This window comes from Macrotis lagotis, chromosome X (genome assembly GCF_037893015.1).
Source record: "Macrotis lagotis isolate mMagLag1 chromosome X, bilby.v1.9.chrom.fasta, whole genome shotgun sequence".
NCBI classification, from domain to species: Eukaryota; Metazoa; Chordata; class Mammalia; order Peramelemorphia; family Peramelidae; genus Macrotis; species Macrotis lagotis.
In genome coordinates this window covers 11,805,570-11,832,962 of record NC_133666.1, presented here as the reverse complement: position 1 = coordinate 11,832,962, position 27,393 = coordinate 11,805,570, and the positions used below count along the sequence as shown (strand labels likewise).

Genomic DNA, 27,393 nt, shown 5'->3' with positions numbered 1-27,393 from the left:
GACCCCTGCCTGCTGCTTAGAAACGTAACACTTCCCAATACCAAAGTGACTTTTGTTTGGTCCTGAGCCTCTCAGATGGTAAAAAGCCTGTTTGTTAATTAAATTTCACTGTGCCCTGAAATTAATTAGATAGATATCATCATGGCCTGATAGCCCAGAGGAGAAGACAATCTCTGATTATAGCTTATTTATTATTAGAAAGATTTCTTTCTGTATTGTGGTTTACAGTCGACACTAGAATTTTGAAAAGTGTTTCTCTCATAGAGAGTGGAAAGCACTCAGGTCATCCTGGTAACTTTTGGATTCTTCCTTCTAGCTTGTCCCCAGTCCTGACCCTGGGAGCTCAGGGAATTCTTCTAAGGGGCCCTCTCTGATGGAACAGAAAGATTGCAGCAAGACTGTGAACACACAAGCCTTAATGACAGAATTTCATCCTCAAGATCTGGAGAATCTTGATTCCAAAATGGTAAGAAAACAGACCTTGAAAATCTAGGAGCAGAGGTAGATATCTGAAAATGAAGAGAAAGCTGATTTACAATGGAAAATTCCCTCCCATCCGACCAATGCATTTCTGTTATGTACTAAAGAATATCAATGAAAGCCAGCTATGGAATAATAACTCTGTTCATCCACAGAATTGGATAGTTATCTGTCTAGTGGTAGAAGTGATAAGGGAGAGCCAAAGGATTCAGAATGGGCTTTGTCTAAATCATAATAATAATTGCATTTTTATATCACTTCATAGCGTGCTTTCCCCATTCATTTGTTTCTTTGTTCCTCAATGACCTACCCAAGGAACAAAGAATGCATCACGGAGGCAAGATCAGACCCAGTGAATTTTTTTTTTCCATTGAGTCTTTGACCCTTCCTAAGAGGAAGGCTCATATTGACCTTTCTCAGTCTTGACCTCCATCCAGGGTTTTGATTACAGTTTAATGTAGGGGGGTAGGGGGCACAATAAAGGTGCTTGGGCTGTCTCTTTCCTGTCATGATGAGTTGCTTTGAGTTTTCTCTTATAGCTAAAAGAAAAGATGAAGGAACAATCATGGAATATACTGTTTGTGGAATATGGTCGTGGCATTAGCATGTTTCGGACAAAAAAGACTCGAGACTTGGTTGTAAGGGGTATTCCTGAGACTTTAAGAGGAGAACTATGGTTGCTTTTTTCAGGTATTTTACACACACACACACACACACACACACACACTCTTTGCCAATTACTGAGCAAGTTGATATTATAGCTGGAATATATAACAACTAAATAAAAATACTTCTAGTGTCCAAAGCAAATAAAGTCAAGTCCAGCTCATGAAAGTATCATCTTATTGAGTGTGGTTTGTGCCCCTCAAATAAAATAAACCCATGGATTGTTTTGTGTTATTATTCTATTGCACAAATATTACTCTAGTAATCGAACTTGTAAGAGGTAGGTAAAGAGATGGCCTTGAAGTCTGGGGCAATCAGTTAATCAGCCTACTAGAGATACAAAATGAAAGGACAAAATAATCCTGTCTCTCGAAGAGCTTGCATTCTAAGAGGAGACACAATTTTATGAGGGAGAAAGAGCTGGGTTCAAGTGTTGCCTCTGACCTATACTGGTTTTATGAGCCTTTTTGTGTCACTTGGCTCTCACAGCCCCAGGCAACTCTGTGTAAGACTTTACACTGCAGACCAGTTGCTGATTTCACCAAAAGAAAAATTCCTCGAGTACAAAGGAGAAACTTAAGTTGATGAAATTGAATTCTTTGTGTTTAATTTGGGTCGGGGGGAGAGGCTTAATCATCTTCTTCTGTATGCTAATATATTCATTTTCCCAGGTGCTATTAATGATATGGCTACCAATCCTGGCTATTATGCTGACATGGTGGAGAGGTCCTTAGGGACATACATGGTAGCTACTGATGAAATTGAACGTGACTTGCGTCGTTCCCTACCTGAGCACCCTGCATTTCAAAGTGAAACTGGCATCTCTGCATTGAGGAGGGTGCTCACAGCATATGCATACCGGAACCCAAAAATTGGCTATTGCCAGGTACAAGAGCCCAGTCAACTCTTTTGATATTCCAAAAGATAAAACCTCATTAAATGCAACTCCATTAATCTGAAATTGTTGGAAGGGGCCAGTTAATAGTGCATATTGGAAGGCTTTGTTATAGGGGCCCATACTTTAGGAGAGCTAAGTGTTCTTAGGCATCCATCAACAAGATGTTTTTTGGTCCTCTAGGCCCCTGCTTCTGTTTTTATGAAATGAATTAGTCCTAGTTATTCATTAATAGAATAGGTCTCTTAAATGAAATTTGAGTGCATAAATCAACAATTATTTACATACTTTCTATACTTTTTCATCTGGGTTATTTTCTTCTCTCCAGCCCACCCTAAGGAACTTACATTTTCTTTTGTTATGCAAATGACTTCCATATCTGTAGATCCAGCCTTTATCTCTTCCCTCTATTCTGGTCCCCCACCTACATCTACCTGCTAGGCATCTCTACCTGCCTGTGCTACAACATGTCCAGAAGATTTGAACAGACAGTTCACAGCAGAGAAAACTCAAATAGATTTTGTTTTTTAAATGCAATGTCCAACTCCTCATGCTTTTCTAAATGCTTTGTATATAATTTCTTACTGCATGGATAAATTAAAGTAACTCTGACATACCACTTTACACTTATCAGATTGGCCCAGTTAATAAAACTCAGTGCTGGTGGAGTTATGGAAAAACAGGCTATACTCACTCATTGCTAGTAGAATGGCAAACTAAATGAATCTTTTTGAAAAGCGATCTAGCAAGGTGATGTCAAAGACAGACAAATAATCAGACATTCCCATTGCCCACCCCCAATCCAGCAATTACATTGTTGGGAATATAACCTAAAACTGTTTCTTTTCATATGTATTTTTTCCTTCATTTTAGGCAATGAACATTTTGACATCGGTGTTGCTTCTGTATGCAAAAGAAGAAGCAGCTTTTTGGCTTCTGGTTGCTGTGTGTGAACGGATGCTGCCTGATTATTTTAATCACCGGATTATTGGTAAAACATGTTGAGAGTGAATGTTGGCCTCTTCTGAAATAATAAACCAAGACCAAATGACCAGGGAGATAAAACTGCTGGCTTAAGTTCTTAAAGATGAAAAAGAAAATCAAGCAGTTTTAAAATATCACATGAACTCATCTCTTCAGGAGGGAGACTTCAGCTTTTCTTTCATTTACTGCCTTAATTTTTAAAAGTGCCACACTGATCTATTTCTTGACAAAATGGAAGTCCTAAGCCCAAGTTTCAACTTTCTAATGCAGTACCAACATGAAATTTTCCAAGCTGTTGGGAATTTTGTTTTTGAAGGAGAAAGAGCTTTTAAACAGCTCAAAGTCCCATATTTATGTGGAACCATATAGATATCTATATGTGTCTTTTGAAAATGATCATTGTTTAGCAGTACCTTTTCCCAAAAGAATAGTCAAATCAAAGAGGAAGAACTCTTTTCTTTGCTTAAGTTATTCCTGAAAGGGTCAGCTTTATTATGTGCTTCTGGGTGTGTGACATTGGACTTCTTAGCTCCTGGGGTGTTTTATTGAATTTTGACCTCAAGAAGCTTAAAATCCAAGAGTGAGAGGCAAGATAGACCCACAGCTAGTTAAGAGAGGAGAAGAAAACTGAGAAGGTCTGGCCATTGCACTGTGACTCCTGAGAACACTTTAATAATCCATCCCTTGTGTTGAGTGAAGTAAAGAAGGTCTTAGAAATCCAAGGTGTTCAATCTGAAATCTCCTTTCCTCCACAGGGGCCTTGGTGGATCAGGCAGTCTTTGAAGAACTGATCAGAGAGCACCTTCCTCAGCTGACAGGTCATATGACTGACATGACCTTCTTTTCCTCCATCTCTCTCTCCTGGTTCCTCACCCTCTTTATCAGTGTGCTTCCTATTGAAAGTGCCGTGAATGTTGTGGACTGTTTCTTCTACGATGGGATAAAGGCCATCTTACAGCTGGGATTGGCAGTGCTTGACTATAACATGGAACAATTGCTAACATGTAAAGATGATGCCGAAGCTGTCACAGTGTTAAACAGGTATGAGTTGCTCTAGCAAGAAATCATCTAGCTCAACCCCTTTATTTTAAACATCTAATAATAAGAGCTAGCATTCCTGTAGTGCTTAAAGGCTTACCAAGCTCTTTAAGAAGAGTATCTTCTTTAACCCTAACAAAAACCCTAGGAGATAAGTACTATTCTTATTTCAATTTTGTAGTTGAGGAAACTGAGCCAAAGAGAGATGAAGTGGCTTGCCCAGGGTCACACACCTAATGAGTATCAGACTCTGAATATGAACTCCAGGTCCAGCACTATCTATTCTATTACTTGCCTCCAAAGCCATCAGCACACCTACTATAATTTCCTCACCAGGTTCTGGTAGATGCTGAGAGATAAAAGACAAGATCCTGTTCCCTGGGAACTTGTGGTAGAGGAAATAGTTGTTATTATTGCATGTAGGTGGCAGCTTAGTACCAAGAGTGCTCCTCCTGGAGTCAGGAAAATGCATCTATCTTCCTGAATTCAAATCTGGTCCCTTCAGACATTTTGTAGTTGTATGACCCTGGGCAAGTCACTTCACCCCATTTGCCTCAGTTTCTTCATCTGTCAAATGAGCTAGAGAAGAAAATGGTAAGCCATTCCAGTATCTCTGCCAACAAAACCCCAAATGGGGTCATGAAAAGTCAGACATGACTAAAAACTACTCAGCAACAACAACAAATAAGGGACTTCTGGCCAAGATGGTGGAGAAAAGACAGGCACTGTGTTAAAGTCTCCTGATCTTCCCTCATAAACAATATGAAACAAACCTCTTAACAGAAATCCAATCAATAAAACCCAGAAAGAGAAGCTAGGAGAAGAACATCTACCTCAAGGTTTATCTTCTAGGATCATGGGTGAGCCCAGGCACAGAGGGCAGACTCTGCTAAGAGCACAGGACAGGGTGAGAGCCTGAGAGCTGGACTGGCCTGATCTGCCACAGGGGTAGGGGCCAACTGGAGAACAGAAGCATTGGTGGTGGCACTGACTGTCTGGAACTTGCCAGCAGGGCTGGAGGGTGAGTTCCAGTGCAGGAGAGCTGCAGACATCTATCCCTGGACTCCTCTGGCCCTGAGGAACTCAGAGTACATATCTTCATTTCAGCTGAAGCCTCTTCCCAGAACAAACACAATTACAGCCCACCTCTGCCCCAGGCTCAGATATAAGCAGCAGAGCTCCCTCAGCTGTGAATAGGGAGATAAATTACCTTGCCCTAGGGCAAAAGTCCTCCATTTTTCAAAGATAAAAGTATTCAGCAGCTTTAACCACCCCCTCCAGGCCAAGGGAGAGGGCCTCAAATCAAGGTCACACACACTCCATAAAAAGCAACCAGCGCCCTCTACTGGTCGGCCCATGTGAAGTTACTAAACCCAGCGAGTAAAGCCTCTAGGGATCCCAACACCAAACCTCCATGAACCAGCCCTTCCCCAACACAAGGTCTTAGGAAAATGAAGGTCAATGAAAAGGAGAGTCCATAGAAAAATTCCTAGAAGGAAAAGACCCTAACACAGAGAAACCTAGAACCTCTGAGAAGAATATGATCTGGTCTCCAGCACAGAAAGACTTCCTTTAAGAAATCAGGAAGGAGTTTAAAAATCATTTGAGAAAGAAAATTTGGGAGAGATAATTAACACCTTGCAACAAGAAAACAAATCCTTTGAAAATACAATTGGACAAATACAGAATGGGAATAATTCTGTCAGATCCTCAATTGGGCAAATGCAAAAAGAAAATAATTTTCTCAAAACTTCAGTTGGTTAAATGGAAAACTCTTACAAAAATAGAATTGACCAATTAGAAAAGGAGTTGCAAAAGGTAAATGAAGAAAATCCTTCTCTTAAAAAAAAAGAATGGAGCCTGTGGAAACCAATGACTTCATGAGACAGCAAGAGTCTGTTAAACAAAACCAAAAAATAGGAAAAAATAGAAGAAAATGTAAAATACCTCAGCAGCAAAAACACAGACCTCGAGAATAGATTGAGAAGGGACAACCTGAGAATTATTGGTCTTCCTGAAAACATTGAAGTGAAAAAAAAAAACCTGGACATAATATTATAGGATTTAGTGGTGGAAAACTGCCCTGATATCATGGAACCAGAAGGCAAAATAGTTATTGAAAGAATACATTGCTCCCCTCCTAAAAGACATCCTAAAATGAAAACACCAAGGAATGTTGTGGCCAAATTCCAGAATTATCAAATAAAAGAGAATATCCTGCAGGCAGTTAGAAATAAACAATTTAGATACCAAGGAGCCACAGTGAAGATTACGCAGGACCTGGCTGCATTAGCATGAAGGGATCCTAGGGCCTGGAATGAGATATTCTGAAGAGCAAGGGAGTTTGGAATGTAGCCAAGAATCCACTATCCAGCAAAGCTGAGCCTTCTCTTCCAGGGAAAAGATGGACATTTAATGAAATGGGAGACTTCCGACATTTCCTGATGAGAAGATCACATTAAATAGGAAATTTGGACATCAAACAGGAGATTCAAGAGACACATGAAAAGGTAAAGAAACAGGGTAAAGAAAAAACTGCTATCCATTAAGATGAAACTGGCTATATCCCCAGCTGAGTGAAAGATTCTTATAACTCTTGGGAAGTGAAAATCTGTTAGAGAGAATATACTTAGCCAGTAGTGATGGACACTCATGACTTATCCATGAGGCTGCTATCCAATTATATGAAATTGGCTATATCCCTGCCTGGGAGAAAGACTCTAATAACTCTCAAGAATTGTAACTCTATTAGAGAGAAGTGATGGACACTTATGACTTCTCCATGACTCAGATAGAATGATTTAAAAAAACAATACCTCCTTAAAAAGGGGAACAGTAAGGAGACAGGAGGATGGAGGATATTGAATGGGGTAAATCTCATTACATTAAGAGGTGCGAAAGACCTATTGTAATAGAGGGTAAGAAGGGAGGAGGTGAGAAGCACCTGAATCTTCCACTCATCAGATTTGGCTTAAAGTTAACTTACACACACACTCAGTTAAGTTAAGAAACTTATCTTACCTTTCAAGTATTAAAAGGGGAAAGGAGGGGGATGAGGAGAGGGAGAAAAGGAGAACTAACAGAAGGAAGGCAAAGAAGGGAAAAGGGAAAAGGGAAAGGGGAGGGGGTTGATATAGGAGGGCAAGCACACTGAAGGGGGTAGTATTCAGAAACAAAATATTGGGAAATATGGATAAAGTGAAAAAAGGGGGAAATACAAATGGAAGATAGCATGGAGGGCAATAAAGAGTAATTATAACTTTGAATGTGAATGGGATGAACTCTCCCTTAAAACATAAGCAAATAACAAAGTGGATTAAAAACCAGAATTCTACAATATGCTGCTTACAAGAAACTCATTTGAAGCAGAGAGAGACATATAGAGTAAAGGTCAAAGGTTGGAGCAAAATATATTTTGCTTCAGCTCAAGCAAAAAAAGCAGGGTAGCAATCCTTATCTCAGACAAAGCAGCTGCAAAAATAGATAACATTAAAAGAGATAAGGAAGGAACCTATATCCTCCTAAAAGGTACCATAGACAATAAAGTAATTTCAAAACTAAATACGGATGCACCTAATGGTATAGCATCCAAATTCTTAGAGGAGAAGTTGAAAGAGCTACATGAAGACATAGAAAGCAAAACTCTACTAGTGGGAGATCTCAACCTCCCACTCTCAGCTTTAGACTAATCGTAAAATAAACAAGAAGGAAGTTAAGGAGGTAAACAGAGTATTAGAAAACCCAGATATGATAGACTTTTTGAAGAAATTGAATGGGGATAGAAAGGAATATACTTTTTCTCTGCAGTACATGGCACTTATACAAAAATTGACCATGTACTAGGACATAAAAACTTAATGTTCAATTGCAAAAAGGCAGAAATAGTGAATACATACTTCTCAGATCATAATGCAGTAAAAATCATATGCAATATTGGGCCAGGGATATATAGACCCAAAACTAATGGGAAACTAAATAACCTCATTTTAAAAACTGAGTGGATCAAACAGCAAATTATAGAAAGAATTAGTTATTTCATCCTAGATAATGACAATAATGAAACAGCATACCAAAGCCTATAGGATTCACTCAAGGTGGGTATCAGGGGATATATTGTATCTTTAAATGCTTACATGAATAAATTAGAGAAAGAAGAAATCAATAAACTAAATATGTAACTAAAAAAATTAGAGAAAGAACAAATTGAAACCCGCCCAATTAAATAGCAAGTTAGAAATTCTAAAAATTAAAGGAGAAATTAATAAAGTCAAATCAAGAAAGCTATTGAACCAATAAACAAAACCAAGAGTTGGTTTTATAAAAAAAAACCAATAAAACTGATAAATCTGGTCAATTTGATTAAGAAAAAGAAAACCAAATTGCTAGTATCATAAATGAAAAAGGTGAACTCATCACCAATGAGGAGGAAATTAAAGTAATCATTTGGAATTATTTTGCCCAACTTTATGCCAATAAATTTGATAATCTAAATGAAATGGATGAATATCTACAAAAATATAAGTTGGCCAGGTTAAATGAAGAGGAAATGAAATACCTAAACAAACCTATCTCTGAAAAAGAAATTCAACAAACCATCATTGAACTCCCTAAGAAAACATCTCCAGGGCCTGATGGATTCACAAGTGAATTCTATCAAACATTTAACGAATAATTGGTTCTTATTCTATATAAACTCTTTGAAAAAGTAGGCAAAAATGAAATTCTGCCTAAACTCTTTCTGTGACACCAATATGGTTGCTTGTTACCTAAACCAGGAAGAGTTAAAAGAGAGAAAGGAAATTATAGACCTATCTCCCTGATGTATATAGATGCAAAAATATTAAATAAAATCGTAGCAAAATGATTACAACAGGTTATCACTAGGATAATAACTACAACCAAGTAGGATTTATCCCAGGAATGCAGGGTTGGTTCAATATTAGGGAAACTGCTAGTATAATTAATTATATCAATAACAAACCTATCAGAAATCATATGATTATGTCAATAGATGCTGAAAAAGCTTTTGACAAAATATAGCACCCATTCCTACTAAAAACACTAGAGAGTGTAGGGATAAATGGACTGTTCCTTAGAATAATAAGCCATATCTATCTGAAACCATCTAAAAGCATTATATTCAATGGGGATAGGCTAGAGGCATTCCCAATAAGATCAGGGATGAAACAAGGATGCCCATTACCAGCACTGCTATTCAGTGTTGTATTGGAAATATTAGCTTCACAGGGTGGCTAGGTGGTGCAGTGGATAGAGCACCGGCCCTGGAGTCAGGAGTACCTGAGTTCAAATCCAACCTCAGACACTTAATAATTACCTAGCTGTGTGGCCTTGGGCAAGCCACTTAACCCCATTGCCTTGCAAGAAGTAAAAAAAAAAAAAAATGTTAGCTTCAGCAATAAGAAAAGAAAAAGAAATTGAAGGAAGTAGAATTCAGAAGGAAGAGACAAAACTCTCACTCTTTACAGATGACATGATGGTATACCTAGGGAATCCTAAAAAATCATCTAAAAAACTTCTAGAAATAATTAGCAACTTAAGTCACAGGATATAAAATAAACCCTCATAAATTCTCAACATTTATACATATGACTATCAAGATATAGCAGAAAGAGCTAGAAAGAGAAATCCCATTCAAAGTAACCTCAGACAATATAAAATACCTGGGAGTCTATTTCCCAAGACAGACTCAAAAACTTTTTGAAAACAATTATAAAATATTTCTCACACAAATAAAATCATATTTAAATAACTGTGCAAACATCAACTGCTCATTCACAGGTTGAACTAATATAAAAATGACAATTATACCAAAACTAAACTAACTGCTTAGTGCCCTACCAATCAAAATTCCAAAAAATTACTTTAATGAGTTAGAAAAAGTTGTAAGTAAATTCATATGAAGAAATAAAAAGTCAAGAATTTCCAGGGATTCAATGAAAAAAAAGTGCAAAAGAAGGTGGCTTAGCCTTACCAGATCTAAAATGGTATTATAAAGCATCAGTCATCAAAACTGTCTGGTATTGGATAAGACATAGAGCAGTGGATCAGTGGAATAGACTAGGTGCAATAGCAGGAATCAATTATAGTAATCTGCTGTTTGATGAACCCAAAGAGTCCAACTATGTGATAAAAATTCTTTCTTCGATAAAAACTGCTGGGAAGATTGGAAGTTAGTATGGAAGAAACTTAGATTAGACCAACACCTCCCACCCTATACCAGGACAAGAGCAAAATGGATACAGGATTAGACATAAAAACCAATATTATAAGCAACCTAGAAGATCAAGGAGTAGTTTACCTGTCAAATCTATGGAAACGGAAATAGTTTATGACTAAGGAAGAGATGGAGAACATCATTAAAAACAAACTAGATAATTTTGATTATATTAAATTAAAAAGCTTTTGCACAAACAAAACCACTGTAACCAAGATCAAAAGAAATGTACTAAATTGGGAAACAATTTTTACAACTAGTATTTCTCACAAAGGACTCATTTCTAAAATGTACAGAGAACTGAGTCAAATTTTCAAAAACAAGCCATTCCCCAATTGATAAATGGTCAAAGGATATGCAAAAGCAATTTGCAGATGAGGAAATCAAAGTGATCCAAGTCATTACTTACTAGAGAATTGCAAATTAAAGCATCTCTGAGGTACCACCTCACACACCTCTCAGACTGGCCAATATGACCAAAATAGGCAATGATCAGTGTTGGAAGGGATGTGAGAAATCTGGGACACTACTAAATTGTTGGTGGAGCTGTGAATTCATCCAACCTTTCTGGAGAGAAATTTGGAATTATGTCCAAAGGGCAACAAAAATGTGCATACCCTTTGATCCAGCAATAGAACTACTGGGTCTATACCCTGAAGAGATGATGGAAAAGGGTAAAAACATCACTTGTAAAAAATATTTATAACAGCCCTGTTTGTGGTGGCAAAAAATTGGAAATTAAATGAATGTCCTTCAATTGGGGAATGGCTTAACAAACTATGGTGTATGTATGTGATTTAACACTATTGTTTTATTAGATACCAGGAGGGATGGGAATTCAGGGAAGCCTGGAGGGATTTGCATGAACTGATGCTGAGTGAGATGAGCAGAACCAGAAAAACACTGTACACCCTAACAGCAACATGGGGGTGATGATCAACCTTGATGGACTTGCTCATTCCATCAATGCAACAATCAGGGACAATTTTAGGCTTTCTGCGATGGAGAATACCATCTGTAACTAGAGAAAGAATTGTGGGGTTTAAACAAAGACCAAATACTATTACCTTTACCTTAGGGGGAAAAAACTGTTCTCTTATTATGTAATTTTGCTGTCTCTTATCCTTTATTTTTCTTTCTTAAGGATATGATTTCTCTCTCATCACATTCAACTTAGATCAGTGTATACCATGGAAACAATGTAAAGACTAACAGACTGCCTTCTGTGGGTGTAGGGGGAAGGAAGTAAGATTAGGGGGAAAATTGTAAAACAAAATAAATAAAATCTTTCTAAAAATTACCCAACAAATAATAATTGCTGCTTTTAACGTCCTTCATTACCTACCCTTCCCCTCCCAGACCCTCCCACCTTTCCAGCCTTACTGCTTTCCATCAGTATGCTGAGATCCTGTGACACTGACCTCCTTACTGTTAATCCCATAAGACATTCAATTTTTAGACTCTGGACCTTTTCATGGGTGATCCCCCTGCCTGGAACTCTCTTCTTCTGGGTTTTTGCCTCCTGGTTTCCTTGCTTTCCTTCAAGTATCTCACCTTTTGTAAGAAACCTTTCCTGGTCCTCCTTAATCTTCATACCTTTTATCTGAGATTGCCTCTAGTTTATGCTATCTATAGCTTGTTTGGGCAGAGTTATTTGCATGTTGATTCCCCAGTTAAAATGTGAACTCCCTGAGGGCAGGGACTGAGTTTGCCCTTTGTATCCCCAGCCCTTAGCCCCTTGTAAATTTCAAGTCATCAATTTGAAATCAAGGCTGGAAGAATACAGCCTAGGAGAAAAGGAGGAAATAGTATGAATTGGCATGGCCAGAGAAGGTGTCCTGGATGAGATATGTCTTAAACTGGGTTTTGCAGAATGTGGAGTACATGTGTAGACTGAGAAAAGAATATAGGGCACCCCAGGAAAGAGCCCAAACTGTGGGGAGGAGAGAGCATCTGTTCCCAATGAAGGTCAACTGTAGCTAGGGCAAAGCTACTATCCCAGAGGAGGGTAACAACCAGGTACATTTTCTCTGTTCTGATAAATTGTGATCCCATAAACATTGACACTGATATTCCTTTCGACCAGGTTCTTCAATAATGTTACTAACAAGGATAGCCCATTGCCTTCAACTGTTCAACAGGGCTCAGCTACAGCTGATGCCAAAAGCCATCAAACTAAAGTGGATGTTACAGATTTGATTAGAGAAGCAAATGAGGTGAGTTCTCAAATGGTGACAGCATTTATAAATTATATCAATAGTTTATTTCCCTTTTTGTTAACTGAATAGTACTTGGTGGCTAACCCAAGTGCCAGATAAAAAAAAACACTTATCACTAATACAACTATCAATAAAATTTAAACTTAACGTAATTTTTGAAAATGATCTCTACAAACTGTTAGCAAGTCATGTAACCCCTCTGGCTGAGTTCCCTTTTCTTTAAAGTGAAGTTATTTACCTACTTCTTTTTGTACAAAGTCAATTAAGTTAATTGATTTAAATATTAAGTTACTGTAAAAGAAGGCACTAAATTATACTTTTCTTCTATCAGTAATTATATGAAACAAAGTATTATCTCCCAAATCCCACCCCCCCCCAGCACCACCTTGTCTTATAGGTCTGTTCACCAGACTCCCCGCCCCACTACCCCTGCCAACCCTACCCTTGGCATAGACCAAAATCCTCATCTCTCTCTCCTGGGATGAACTCCCATGCAATGGAAGACACATCCTTGCCCTTGGCAGTAGATCCTGGGCAACATCGTTTGTCTGGGATCAATTACACAGATCTGTCACATACGTAATAGTCAAAGCCCCTTCCATCTCTTTCTATAGCATACCTGGTAGATAAAGGGTTCTTAACCTAGGGCCCCATTAACTTGGTTTTTTTAAGTATTTTAATAACTTTTTAATTATTTATTTTTCTTTATCCCAGCTATATGCAAAAGCAAGACTCAACATTTACTTTCAGAACCTCAGGTTTCAAATTCTCTCCCTTTCTCCCACCCCACTCCCCCCATTGAACAAGCCAGTTATGTGATGTAGATTAAAAATGTATAGCCATGAAATATATTACTATTATAATCATGTTGTAAAAGTAAACGTAATCCCCCCCAAAGAAAGAGAAAGCTCAAGAAAAATAAAGTGTGTGTGGGGGGGAGAGAAGTGTGCTTCAGTCTGTATTCAGACAACATTAGCTCTTTCTTTGGAATGGATAACATTCTTTATCATAAGTTCATCAGAGAAATTGCTTCAATTTTTTTACTACTCTTGCTGTTATTAACTATATTTCCCTCCATCCTATTCCCCCACCCCAATTTATAATATTCTCTCTCTCCTTTCACCCTGTCCCTCCTCAAAAGTATGTTGTATCTGACTACCCTCTCCCATGATCTTCTCTTTTCTGTTAACACCTCCTCTTCCCTCCCCTTCCCTCCTTTCTCCCATCCCTTTCCTCACCTATTTTCTTTAGGGTAAGATAGATTTCTATACCCAACTGAGTATGAATGTTATTTCCTCTCTGAGTCACTTCTGGTGAGAGTAAGGCCTCACTCATTCCCCCTCACCTTCCCCTTCTTCCTCTCCATTGCAAACGCTTTTTCTTGCCTCTTTAATGTGAAATAAGTCGACCCATTCTACCTCTCTCTTCTCTATCTCCCAGTACATTCCTTTCTTGCTCATTAACTCCATCTTATTAATGTTATACCTTCCAATTCAACTCCTACCTGAGTTATCAGTATCATCTTCCCATGCAGGAATACACGCAGTTCAATATCATTAAATCCCTCATGATTTGCCTTTCCTGTACACCCTCTCTATGCTTCACCTGAGTCCTGTACTTGAAGATCAAACGTTCTGTTCAGCTCTGGTTGTTTCATCAGGAAAGTTTGAAAGTCCTATTTTATTGAATGTCCATCTTTTCCCTGAAAGAGTAACATTCACTTTTGCTGGAAAGTTGATTCTCAGTTGTAATCCAAGTTCTTTTGCCTTCTGGAATATCTGGAATATGATATTCCAGAAAACAAAAGCCCTTAATGAAGATGCTTCTCAATCTTGTGTTATCCTGACTGTAGCTCCATGGTATTTGAATTGTTTCTTTCTGGCTGCCTATAATATTTTCTCCTTCACTTGGAAGTTCTGAAATTTGGCTATAATATTCCTGGCAGTTTTAATTTTGAGATCTCTTTCAGGAAGTGACTGATGGATTCTTTCCATTTCTATTTTAACCTCTGCTTCTAGGATATCAGAGCAATTTTCCTCGATTATTTCTTGAAAAATGAAGTTCAGCCTTTTTTGGTCATGATTTTCAGTTAGCCCAAGAATTTTTAAATTATCCCCCCTGAATCTGTTTCCCAGGTCAGTTGTTTTTCCAATGAGATATTTCATATTTTCTTCTAATTTTTCATTGTTTTGATTTAGTTTTATTGTTTCTTGATTTCTCACAGTCATCAGCTTCCCTTAGCTCCATCCTACATTTAAAGCAATTATTTTCTTCAGAGACCTTCTGTATCTCCTTTTCTATCTGGCCAACTCTGCTTTCTAAGGAATTCTCTTCCTTGGGCTTTTGGACTGCTTTTTCCTTTTGACCCAAACTGGTTTTAAGATTTTATTTTCTTGGGCAGCTAAGTGACATTGTGGATGGAGCAGCAGCCCTGGAGTGTGGAGGACCTGAGTTCAGTCTGACCTCAGACACCGAGCTGTGTGACCTTGGGCAAGTCACTTAACCCCATTGCTTTGCAAAAAACTTACAAAAGGATGTTACTTTCTTCAGTATTTTTTGGAAATTCTTTGACCAAGCTGCTTTTCATTATTTTCCCACACTGCTCTCATTTCTCTTCCCAATTTTTCCTCTATCTCCCTTACTTGATTTTCAAAATCTTTTTTGAGCTCTTCCATAGCCTGAAAGCAATTCATATTTTTATTGGAGGCTTAGGATACAGAAGCTTTGACTTTATTATCTTCTGAGTGTATACTTTGATCCTCCATAGGACCAAAATAATTGTTTATCGTTGGATTTTTTCCTTCTATTGTTTGCTCATTTCCCCAGCCTTTGACTTGATTTTGTCTATTTATTAAGGTGGGGCTTCCAGGGTGGAGGGCACACTGTCCCAAACTTTTGAGGGTTTTTCAGTTGTTTTCAGGGACAACCCCCAGGAACTCAATGCAATTCCTCCAAGATCTTATGAGAGGCTCTGACTGCTCTCCTGGCCTGTGCTCAAGTCTGTGGATGACCACAAACACTCCCCTCTGCCCTGGGACTGTGAGGAGGGTCCCTGCTCTGCTATAGCAGTAAAGCTCATTTTCCTAAAACTGGGGGCCCCAGACTGCAACCTGGATCGGAGTATGGGCAAAACCACAGAGTCCTGTCTCAGGGATAGCAGAGAGACCTCTGCAGTCTCCCTCTACCCCCTTACTGTTTATGGGCTGAGCACTCTGGAAGCAGCTGCTGGGGTGGCTCCCTAGGCCTGCTCCTAGTCCCCACGGCCAAGTCTGCACTGGACTGGACTCCCTTCTCACTCAGGTGCTGCAGAGTTTTCCTGATGATCTTCCCAATTGTCCTTGGCAATCCCTGGGCTGAGAGTCTGGAAATTGCCACTGCTTTCACAGACCCAGGTGCCCCATGGGCTATTCCTAGATGGCTGGAGCCAGTTTGCTCCAGTCACTTGGACTTTGCTACAGGTCCTTTCCAACCCTGGTGGAACAGAACTTTCAAGTTGTCTTAGGCTTGAAAATTGTTTTATTCAGTCTTTTTGTGAGTTCTACCACTCTAGAATTTGGTTAGAGTCAATATTTAAAGGTACTTAGAGTGGTTTGCATATGAGCTCCCTGGAGTTCCTGCCTACACTCCACCATCTTGGCTCTCCCCGCCCCATAACATTTTCAGTAGAATTGGTTTCTCTTATAATCCTATGTAGTTTATTTTAAAATCATTATTCTGAGGGAGAGTCCATTCATAGATTTCACCAGCTATTGCAAAAGTAGAGCAGGACATACAAAAAGGAGAAGAACCCCTACTCCAGAATGTCCTTCCTTCCATTGCACTTCTTTCTTTCTCTTTTTGTTTTATTTTTGGTTTTTCTAAGACAGTAGGGTTAAGTGACTTGCCCAAAGTCACACAATAAGTCTGTGTGTTAAATGTCTGAGACCAGATTTGAACTCATGTCCTCCTGACTCCAAGGTCAATGCTCTATCCACTGCATCATCTAATTGCCCCGTCCATTGCATATCCTCATTGGATTTTGAGGCAGAGGAAGCTAGTGCAAACTATGGCTCTGTCACTTACCACCTATTAAGCCATCCTTTTGGCCTCCCTTATAAAATGAGGGAATTTGAGGGGGTACCCTCTAAAGACTCCTTCTAGCTCTGAATTTCTGATCAGATCTAGTTTGGAGTCAAGAAAGACAGAACTCATTCCCACTTATGAGCATCAGTGGTCTCATCTATAAAATGAAACCTTGGACTTGAGGACCTAACTCTAAAGTTCCTTCCAGCTCCAAATCTATGGTCCTAGATCAGTTTTTAAAAAATATTTTCTCTATTTGTTTTTCCAGCTACATGCAATAGTAGTTTTTACCAATATTTTTTCTGCAAGGTTTTAAGTTTTATATTTTATCCCTCCCTCCCTTCTTTCCCCCTCCCCCTGACAGAAAGCAATCTGATATAGACTCTACATTTATAACCATGCCAACCATATTGATCATGTTGTGAGAGAAGAATTAGATGCAAATGAAAGAAAGAAAACATTAGAGAGAAAAAATGACAATACATAAGACAATTTTTAAAAATTAAAGTTAATAAGCTTTGGTCTTCATTTAAATTCCACAGTTCCTTCTCTGGCTATGGATGGCATTCTGTATCACATCTTTTAAAATTGTCTTTGATTATTGCTGTGCTGAAATGAACAAGTCCATCATGGTTGATCATCACCCCATGTTGTTGTTAGTGTGTACAATATTCTGATTCTGCTCACTTCACTCAGCATCAATTCATGCAAATCTTTCAGGCTTCTCTAAAATCCCACCCCTCCTGATTTCTTATAGAACAATAGTGTTCCATAACATACATATACTATAATTTGTTCAGCCATTCCCCAGTTGATGGGCGTCCCCTCACTTTACAATTCTTTATCACTACCAATAGAACTGCTATGAATATTTTTGTACATGTAGGATTTTTACCCTTTTTCATGCCTAGATCAATTCTTCTCATATTCCTGCCATCCTTTGGTGTTCATTAAAACCTGACTTTCTCCCAGTGATACCACATTTCTTGGTACATCTTCAAAGCTGGCTCTTCCTTCTCTCTCACACCCTCTGGCACACTGGGCCAAGAGGAAGCATTTAGTATATCCTTTGATCCCTATTGCCTCTTCCAGATCCATTACTCTGTAATCACTTCTCCTTTAAAGCTTATTCTAGTTTCTCTAGATCCAACTTGCTGCCATCTATGACCCCCAAGCCATTCTCCCTTCTCCCCAATATGTTTAGTACATGGATCCTACAGATGCTCTGATCTCCTACTTTCTGCTCCACAACTCACATGATCTCTTGCTGCAATCTGTCTCAATCTTACACAAGAGAGTTTATCCCTCAGTATTACAACCTGACGTCCTCTTGTCCTGTCACCTACCCCAGGTACCAGAATTTGTAGTTAGGCCATGCTGTGTAGAGAAAACTGGAACCTAGGGAGATTGAAACTTCTGCAGGACTTGAGCAAAGTATTCAAAGCCATTTATCTTGATATTGAATCCTTTGTAAAAGGCTGCTCATAGAAATGCTCCCATTCTTCTTATAGAAATATGGTGATATTCGCTATGAGGATGTCTATAGCATGCGCCGGAGAAGTCGACTGTATGTGATCCAGGTGCTTGAGGACACCACAAAGCAGAATGTGGTAAGTGGGTGGAAGAAATGAAGATTCTTTGGGAATCTTTTGAAGATAGTCATTCTGTGGGAGGAAAAATGAAAAGAACAAGAAGAGGAGCCCAGAGACTTGCTGGGGCTTCTGGACTTAAAACTCTTCTAGAGGAAATGAACTATTTGTACCCTTCTGGCTGTAGTACAGGTTATTAGCAAGCCTTTGTGTATGATCTGACCAGCACAGCTTTAACTCAGGAATGCCATAATGTAAGCATTTAGGGATGACATTTGTAATGTAGGCTCTTCAATGAGACCTCAACTTAGTCAAGCTGGTAAAAAAATTCTCTTCTCTCAGAACTGAATGTCCTGAGCTGGGCATGGTGGAACACACAATCAGACATCTAGTCTGGCATCAATGTGTTGAGCCCCAGGGTGGAAGTGGGGGATGAAAGGCAACCAGGTTGCATTGCTGATCAGTAGTGGGATTGGGCTCATGGAGTACACATTATACTTCTAGCCTGGAGCAGCCAGGGAGACCCATTCTTTAAAAAAGCAATTCCCCCAAATGAGTGAGCCTTCATTCTCATCAGAAATGACTCAGAGAGGACATAACATACACACTTAATAGGGTATAGAAATCTTACTCTAGAGAAAAATGAGAGGAAAGGAATGGGTTAAAGGGGAATGGGAGAAGGGGGGAGTAAGTGTTAGAAGAAAGGGAAGATTGTAGGAGAGGATACTCAGATACAACACTTCTGAACAGGGACAGGATGAAAGGAGAGAGAGAGAATAGATTAAATGAGAGTGGGGAGGAATAGAGTGGAGGGAAATACAACTAGTAATAGCAACTGTGGGAAAAATATTGAAGCAACTTCTCTAGTGGACTTATGATAAAGAAGGCGACTCATCCCAGAAACAGAACCATTGGGATCTGAACACAGACTGAAATACACATTCGTTTTTCTCTCTCACTAGTCTTGAGGTTTCTCATCTTTCAGGGGGTGGGGTTATGTTTACTTTCATGACAATATTATTGTAATAATATAAAATAAACAAAAAGGCAACCCACCCCCAAAAAAAACCCTAAATGCTTTGAAATTACAATGACCAAGTTTGGCTCCAAAGAAGAGTTATAACCAATGGAAGACTGAGAGTGTGGTGATTCTTGTGGTTCATCTTTTTGTTTTCAAAGAGGATCAATGTAATGTCAAGTTTTTTCAGGATGTTGGTTAGTTTTGCTAAACTGTTTAGCTAGGAGGAGAAATATCTTGGAAATATAGGTGATATAAAAACAAAAGATAGTAATCACTAATTGTTCTTGGTGATCACTAACTAACCTATATATGATGCTTTAAATAATTTTCATCTGTGATTTCCTTTGGGCCTCACATCAAATCTTGAGATGTCATTGCTACTGGTATTGTCATGTCCCCATTTTTTACCAGTGAAAAAATTGAGGCTCAGAGAGGTTGACTTGCCCAGGGTAGCATTTGAACCTGGATATTCCTAATTCCCAGTCTGGGCCTCTGTTCACTCTGCATTGATGAGAAGGGACCTTATGGTCAAATTTTTTAAATGTAATCTTCATTCTCCATTTAATAATTTGTAACCAAGAATAATATTTCAAAGATATAGTCAGTTTATAATATTACAAGACTTATTTGCTTCCATCCCAAGTCCCTAGAGACATAAGGTCACACTGGATCAACATGCAGATAAATAATTCAGGGACTCCATTATCTTTGTTCCCCCTTGTTTATTCTCTCCTTTGACCTAGCCTTCATGAAGCAGGATATACAATTACACCGTTTCTAAACAGTTTCCTGGAAGGCTCTGTTTTCCAGCATAGATCTCCTATGGCCTTTGAAGTGTTTGATGCCAGACCTTCTTGATGACTTTAAAAATGGCCACTGTTTGTAAGAAAGCAGTGCATGTTGCCTGAAACCAACACCACTGGCTTCCTTCATCACTAATTTGCCTCTGTCTCTTTTAAGCTCCGGGTTGTATCACAGGATGTCAAATTTGGCCTTCATGATTTAGAAGAACTTTATGACATCTTTAAGGTAATGTTAGGTTTTATAATTGAAAAATAATGCTCTCTTAGGTGAATTTGATTAGAATCACAAGCTGGTTTGGCTTTAATGAAATATTCTCACAGTCTGGTATTTTTAATAGGATTGAGTTTATTCACAATGTTTTCTGCTTCAATATCTTCCATTGTCTTGACAGAGAGAACACTTTTTGTCTTGTTATTGGAATTTGACCAGCACTGCCCTGAGGCATCATGACCCCAGCTTGCCATACTTGGAGCAGTATCAGATTGACTGCCAGCAGTTCCGAATACTGTATCATCTCTTGAGCCCCTGGGCTTATTCTGCCAACCGGGACTGCTTGGCACTCTGGACCTTCAGATTGCTGGATGAAAATTCCGACTGCCTTATCAATTTCAAAGAATTCTCCTGTGCATTCGGTAGGAGAACATTGAAGCTGGTTCTCTTTCTAAAGAAAAAAAAACCTAAAGGAATCCTAGACTCATAGGATATCTGGGTATAGATGACAATAATAACCATAGGACTCAGAGCTAATGTATCTCTAGCGCCTAAGGTTTGCAAAGTGCCACATTTAGAGGCCCAGGATTAGAAGGGACCTTGGTGACCATCTAGAGTTGGAAGGTGGCACCTTATATGATAATCACATAGGCCACTCCCTGCCTAAAGCATAAATCCAACCAGTGGCTATGCAACCACTACTTGAAGACTTCCTAATGGGCAACTCACTTTCTCTTGGGGCAACCCATTCCATTTGGAGAGGAGCTAGATGAAGGAGTTGAAATCTGCCTCCTTCCAACATCCATTCACTACTAATTCTTCACTCTAGGGCAAACCAGAAAAAAAAAGTCTAATCTCTTCCACATTTCAACCTTTTAAATACTTGAAGACAGCTCTTCATGTTCCTTCTGAATCTCTTCTTCCCCATGTTAAATAAACCTCCCTGCTTACATCAGGTGATCCTCATATGATACAGACTTCACTTTGGCTACCCTTTTCTGCACACTCTCCACTTTATCAGAAGACCTCTAGACCCGAAAGCTCTGCCTCTCTGTGCTGTCCAAGATCAGGTTAGCTACTGCTTCATACCATTTGCTCATACTGAGCTTGCTGGCCTCTACAATCCCCAGAATTTTTTCAGACAAACATTTGTCTAGTTATATCCACCTTGACTTATCTGTACTTAGAAAGGTGATTTTTGAGGGAGTGAGCATAATACATTACATTTATCCCTATGGAATTTAATCATTCCATCTTTTATGACTACCAATTTAATAGGTGTGAGGTGAAGTCTTAGAGTTGTTTTCATTTGTTATTTCACTTGTTATTAATGATTTTAAGCAGTTTTTCATATGATATTTGAATTTCTTCTTCAAATTATTCAGTCCTTTATCTAATGGTTCTTATGTGTGTGTGTGTGTGTGTGTGTATGTATGTATGCACACACACACATATTTGTGTTGATTCCCTAATCATCTTTTGAAGCAAAGATCTCTCTCTCTCTCTCTCTCTCTCTCTCTCTCTCTCTCTCTCTCTCTCTCTCTCTCTCTCTCTCACACACACACACTACATCAGGTGACAGTTTTTCTTCTTTTTTTTGGTTTTTTTGAAGTTTCTTTATTTACTTTTGAATTTTACAATTTTCCCCCTAATCTCGCTTCCCTCCCTCCACCCCCAACAGAAGACAGTCTGATAGTGTTTACATTGTTTCCATGGTATACAATGATATGAGTTGAATGTGATGAGAGAGAAAGCATATCCTTAAGGAAGAAAAATAAAGTATAAGAGATAACAAAATTACATAATAAAATAACTTTTTTCTTACTTAAAGGTAATAGTCTGTTCAAACTTCACAGTTCCCTCTTTGGATACAGATGATATTCTCCATCTCAGATGCCCCAAAATTGTCCCTGATGGTTGCTCTGATAGGATGAGAAAGTCCATTAAGGTTGATCATCACCCCCGTGTTGCTGCTGGGGTGTACAGTGTTTTTCTGGTTCTGCTCATCTCACTCAGCATCAGTTCATGCAAATCCCTCCAGGTTTCCCCGAATTCCCATCCCTCCTAGTTTCTAATAGAACAATAGTGTTCCATAATGTACATATACCACAGTTTGTTCAGCCATTCCCCAATTGATGGATATTCATTCAATTTCCAATTCTTTGTCACCACAAACAGGGCTGCTATGAAAGTTTTTTGTAAAGTTTTTTACCCTTTTTTCATGATCTCTTCAGGGTATAGACCCAGTAGTAGTATTTCTGGATCAAAGGGTATGCACGTTTTTATTGCCCTTTGGGCATAATTCCAGATTGCTCTCCAGAAAGGTTGAATGTTGAACTTCTTGGTTGATCAAAATAAATATTTTTTTTAAAAAAAGATCTATGTTCTCTCCCCCCTCCTCTCCATTGAGACATAAGAAAAACAAAATCTATTTCACACATGTATAGCAGATCAAAGTGAATTTTTATGTTGACCATGTCCAAAAATATTTTGTTTCATTCTGCACTTGTGAGTCCTTCACCCCTATTTCAGAAGGTAGATGGCAAATTTCATCTCCTCTGGCAGTGAGGTTTGGACTTACACTGACAAGAGTTCAACACAATAGTATTCCATCTTGTTTATGTACCCTAACTTGTATGGTTATAGGAGGAAGAGATTTGCCATATTTCCATAGTGACTTGCACTGTTGCAGTTCAGTAACCTGCTTAGAAATTGCATAAACCAGATAAGTGGGAAGAGGTTGGATAGACAACCAGCTAATCTTTCACTGTGCTGAGGCCTTGCTATACTGTCCTGTTGTGGTAGCTCTCTGCCAGATACCAAACAGGCTCCCAGAGGGTAGTTCTCTTTTTTGATGAGGTATAAGGCTTTCTTTTAAGGAAATTCATTTGGGGAGGGAAGCTAAGGGCATCTAAGGAGGCTCTTGGATAATTTTCCTCCTAGCTTCAATGACACGAGGCTTCTAAGTTATGGCTACTGGCTAATATTTGAATCTTAATTAACTTTCAGGACTATTACCATTGACAAATTGTTTTCTGGGAGCACATGCCATTGAAATGAATGCTTCAGACCTTTTTAATTGCTTCTTTTTTTAATTGACAGATATCCTGTATAATGGAAGTTTTACTGAGAAGCTTAAGTTGCTTTTCAAGCTGCATATTCCACCAGGTAAGACTTGATAATATCAAGGGCTATAGAAGTGAGATCTGTCTCATTTTCAAAATTTGGACAGTAGGAGGCACTCCTCAGTGGTAATGCTGTCCACCAAGGCCAGTGACTTCGAGTCTTTGAGAGAGTTACCCAGGACACTGAGATCCTAGGATCGTAAGATATGGGGTTTAATAGAATATTAGAGGTCTTCTAATCTAAGACCCTCATTTCATGGGGGAGGAAATTGAGTCCAAAGAAAATTCAGCGATTTGCCCAAGGACACATATAGCTAGACTGAGAGCTGGAAGGGACCTCCAAGGCCATCTATTTAGTATAGTTGTCTTATTTTACAGATAAGAAAACTAAAAGCCAGGGGAGACTTGAGGTCAGATAGCTTATATGTCATACAGAGGATTCGAACACAGGGCTTTCTGTCTTTAAAGCCACATTGCCTTATGGAAAACATTCAGTTTGAACAAGTACCATTAGAATGGCCACTTGAATTATAAAAAGGCTATTACCATCTTGTATCTTAAAGTTCATATTAACATTGTTTTGCTGATATTATCAATATTGTAAATTCTGCTGAATAATAATAGCTGGTGTTTGCATAGACATAGACATGCACATATGCATGTATGCATATACACACATGTATTTACACATGTGTGTGTGTATATATATATGTATATACATATATACATACATATATATAATGTCCCAAGGTCATATAACCACCAAGAAGTGGAGCCAGGATATGAATTCAGATCTAGTTAGTGCCTTTTCTACTCTGCCCACCCACCCAGCATTTACAGTAAAACAAAGCTCAACCTGATTCACTGTCATCTTGTAATTTGGACATTGAATTACATTGCAGTTCAACTGGAATAGAAGATGGTACCCATTTGGCATAAATGCTGGGTTTATGTAAGACAGTGCCATATTGCTTTTTCTTTGAAAACACCTGAACAGATCCAAAAGGAAAAAGCCCTCCTGCTTGCTGTGGTGATCTAGCAACTAGTGGTGATGGGCTTTCATGGGAGTGATCTAAAATGATGCTACCTAGATACTCCAGCCTCCTGACAAAGCACCTCAGAAAAGCTTTGACCTATATAATTAGTTTTCTCACTTCTAGCATCAGTGGTCTGATTATCCTTCCTAATCTTTTCTTTTTAATGAAGAGACCTGCTGTGTAAACATGCAGACTGAATACCCTCATTCAACATTCATTGTCATTTTCAGAGGCTTGCTTTACTGAGCTTTATTTTAGAAGAGCCATTGATGGAGAGTCGGAAGGAACCTCAGAGTCCATCTATTGAAACTAATGCATTTTTCAGATAAGGGAAAACCGAGGCTTGGTCTGGGAAAGGGCCTCAGCCAAGGTCATCCAAAGCATCCTAGGTCTAGGGCTAGAAGGGGTCCCAGAGGTCATCTAGGGAAACCCCTCTCATTTTACAGAGGAGGGAATAATGCCCAGGGAGGGCAAGTGACTTACCCAAGATTACCCAGCTATATAAGTATCAGAGATAGAATTTGACCCCAGGTCCTCTGACTCTGGGCAGCTAGGCGGCACCACAGTGGAGTACTGGAACTGAAGTTAGGAAGAGTCATCTAATTGAGTTTAAATTTGGCCTCAAACACTACTGGCTATGTGACCCTAGACAAGTCACTTTCCCCTTTTTTGCATCAATTTCCTCATCTGTAAAATGAGCTGGAGAAGGCAAATGGCAAACCACTCCAGTATCTTTATCACAAAAATCTCCATTGGGGTCACAAAGAGTTGGACATGACTGAACAACAACCTCTGACTCTAGCAACAATTCTCTTTTCACTGTACTAACTGATAATGCTTTTATTTTTCAACATTAAACCAATATATTCTTCAGTTTAGTTACTGAGGGCAACTCTGTGAGTGACTTTGTCTAAGCTAGTGTTTTCAGAGATTTTCACTGAAACTCTGCATTTGTCACTTACTTCAACTGGTGCCCTGCTTTGCCTTGAGACTCTATGGGGCTGAATGTAGCCTGATTCCTCCTACCATTTGGGCATTTCCACATTTCCTCCCAGTATTTCTTCCTCCCAATATTAACTAACTCTTTCTCTACCTTGGCAAAGAGAAATGGTAATGTTAATGACTTTGGGCAAATGATATGTTCTTCTCTGGGCTTCAGTTTCTTCACCTCTAAAGGGGGAGGCTGGAGTAGAGAGTCCCAAGTTCCCTTCCCTAGATCAAGGATTCTGTGAGTAAATATGGACAAATAACTTCATATCTCTGGATCTCATATTTCTCTTGTGTAAAAAGGAGAGGACTAAATTATATCTTTCTGAGGTCCCTTCCAGTTCTAGACTGATTTGGGATCCCCTGGGTGATTTCCCTTCCTTGGGCCCCATTTACTTCCTCTGTAAAAAGAGAGGATTGAACTGGTCAGCCTATGAAGACCTTTTAAGTTCTGGATCAACCTAGAATCCTTTGTATTCCACCACCCTGAGCCTCAGTTTCCTCCTTTGTAAAAAGAAAGGGTTGGACTGGTCAGGCTATGAGGACCTTTTCAGTTCTAGATCATCCTAGAATCCTCTATATTTCCCCTCCCTGAGCCTCAGTTTCCTCCTCTTTTAAAGGAGGGGGCTGGACTAGTTGACCTCAGAGGTCCTTCCTTCCAAGCTCAAGAACTGGGAGCCTTATTTGCCTAGAGAGATAGAGCACTAGAACCGTCTTATCCCATATTCTCAACCTTCTGATTCTTCTTCTGACCACAAATCCTGTATGACTTGGGTTGTCTCTTTCTAGCTTTTACTGAAGTGGAATCTGTGAGCCCTTCAAAAGGAGATCAACTTTCTGAGGATGAACTTCTCCGCTTCAGCCAGTTTCACGGTAAATGGACATTCCAGAGTTTAGTCTCACTAATGGGTGCTCAGGCTTGGAGGCCTCCTCGGCTCCAGTACTCTTCCCTTGGTAGTCTGGTTTCTTCCTCTTTATATACAGTCCATGATTTTAAGGTATCTTAAGTCTTTCACTGATTTCCTGAAATGTGAAGCTTTGTCCTGTAAAATGGCTTAGATGGTTAATTAGACAGAAAATACTTTTTGTTTCAGCCTTCATCTTTGTGAAAGTTTGTAAAAATATATCTGTCATTTGTTTTGCTTGGCTATACATATTTATTACAAGAATTTTGGTCTTCCTTTTTCAGTAACCAAGATTGGTAAGGTGAGGAGGGCAGAGAGAAGACAGATTTTTTTCACTGAAAAAAATTATTTAAAAAATATATCCATTGTCTTCCTCAATTGTTTTATAAATGGAATAATTGAGGATCAGTTAGTCAGCAAACATTTATTAAACACCTAATGTCTACCAGACTATGTTCTAAGAGCTAGAGATGGAATGAAAAGTAAAAGTTTTCTTGCCCTCAAGGAGCTCACCATTTCTTTTTCGTGTGTCTCAGGCAGGTCATTGTGAATCTACATTTTCATTGTATTGGTTAAAAAGGCAGCATAGTGGAATGACTGAGAGAGCTAGCCTTGAAGCCTAGAAGCCATGGTCTAGTTTATCCTAAGGCAGTCCTGACTCTGTGACCTTGAGAAATCACTTCACCTCTCAGCTCCCCAGAAAACTCTTAAGAACTGGTGCCCATCTTCATTAACAAAAGGAATTTTGTCCCCAATAGTTCTCTACACTAATGAGATCACAAGTCTAGTCCAAAAAAATGGTAGATGGACTGCACTGGATATGTAGCAGCCCCAGGAGTCCCTTTAAAATCTGGGCCTTTTGGTTTGCTTTTTAATCTATCCCCTAAAAGGACCTTTTTGCCTTCTTTGATTTCTTCTCTCAAAACCCAGGGACCCATTGAGATGGGGGCAATCAGCCAAGTTAGCCAGTTGGGTGCCCAAACTCTTACATGATTTTTCTGTCCCAATATCAGACCATTTCACCCCAATGGAAGAAAGGGAGTCCTGTCGATTGCTTTGCATATGACAAAGCTGGGGTTGTAACTTTCAAAGGAGTTGCTTAAACCAAGGAGTTTGAAGGATGTCATGTGTTCTCT

At 39.0% G+C, this 27,393-nt stretch overlaps 1 protein-coding gene across 4 annotated transcripts in view; it reads left to right on the top strand.

Annotated features, from left to right (window-relative positions):
• Positions 1-27,393, top strand: part of TBC1D8B (TBC1 domain family member 8B) — a 97,768-nt gene that overhangs the window by 58,073 nt on the left and 12,302 nt on the right. For 3 of the 4 annotated variants that reach the window (XM_074207622.1, XM_074207621.1, XM_074207625.1), the window contains 11 exons: positions 317-466; positions 1,020-1,170; positions 1,818-2,032; positions 2,915-3,032; positions 3,781-4,066; positions 12,385-12,514; positions 18,091-18,189; positions 20,150-20,218; positions 20,385-20,625; positions 23,306-23,371; positions 26,142-26,225. In XM_074207622.1, coding sequence (XP_074063723.1) covers positions 317-466; positions 1,020-1,170; positions 1,818-2,032; positions 2,915-3,032; positions 3,781-4,066; positions 12,385-12,514; positions 18,091-18,189; positions 20,150-20,218; positions 20,385-20,625; positions 23,306-23,371; positions 26,142-26,225 — 1,609 coding nt within the window. The remainder of the gene's footprint in view (positions 1-316; positions 467-1,019; positions 1,171-1,817; positions 2,033-2,914; positions 3,033-3,780; positions 4,067-12,384; positions 12,515-18,090; positions 18,190-20,149; positions 20,219-20,384; positions 20,626-23,305; positions 23,372-26,141; positions 26,226-27,393) is intronic. The other variant, XM_074207623.1, reaches the window with a different exon arrangement.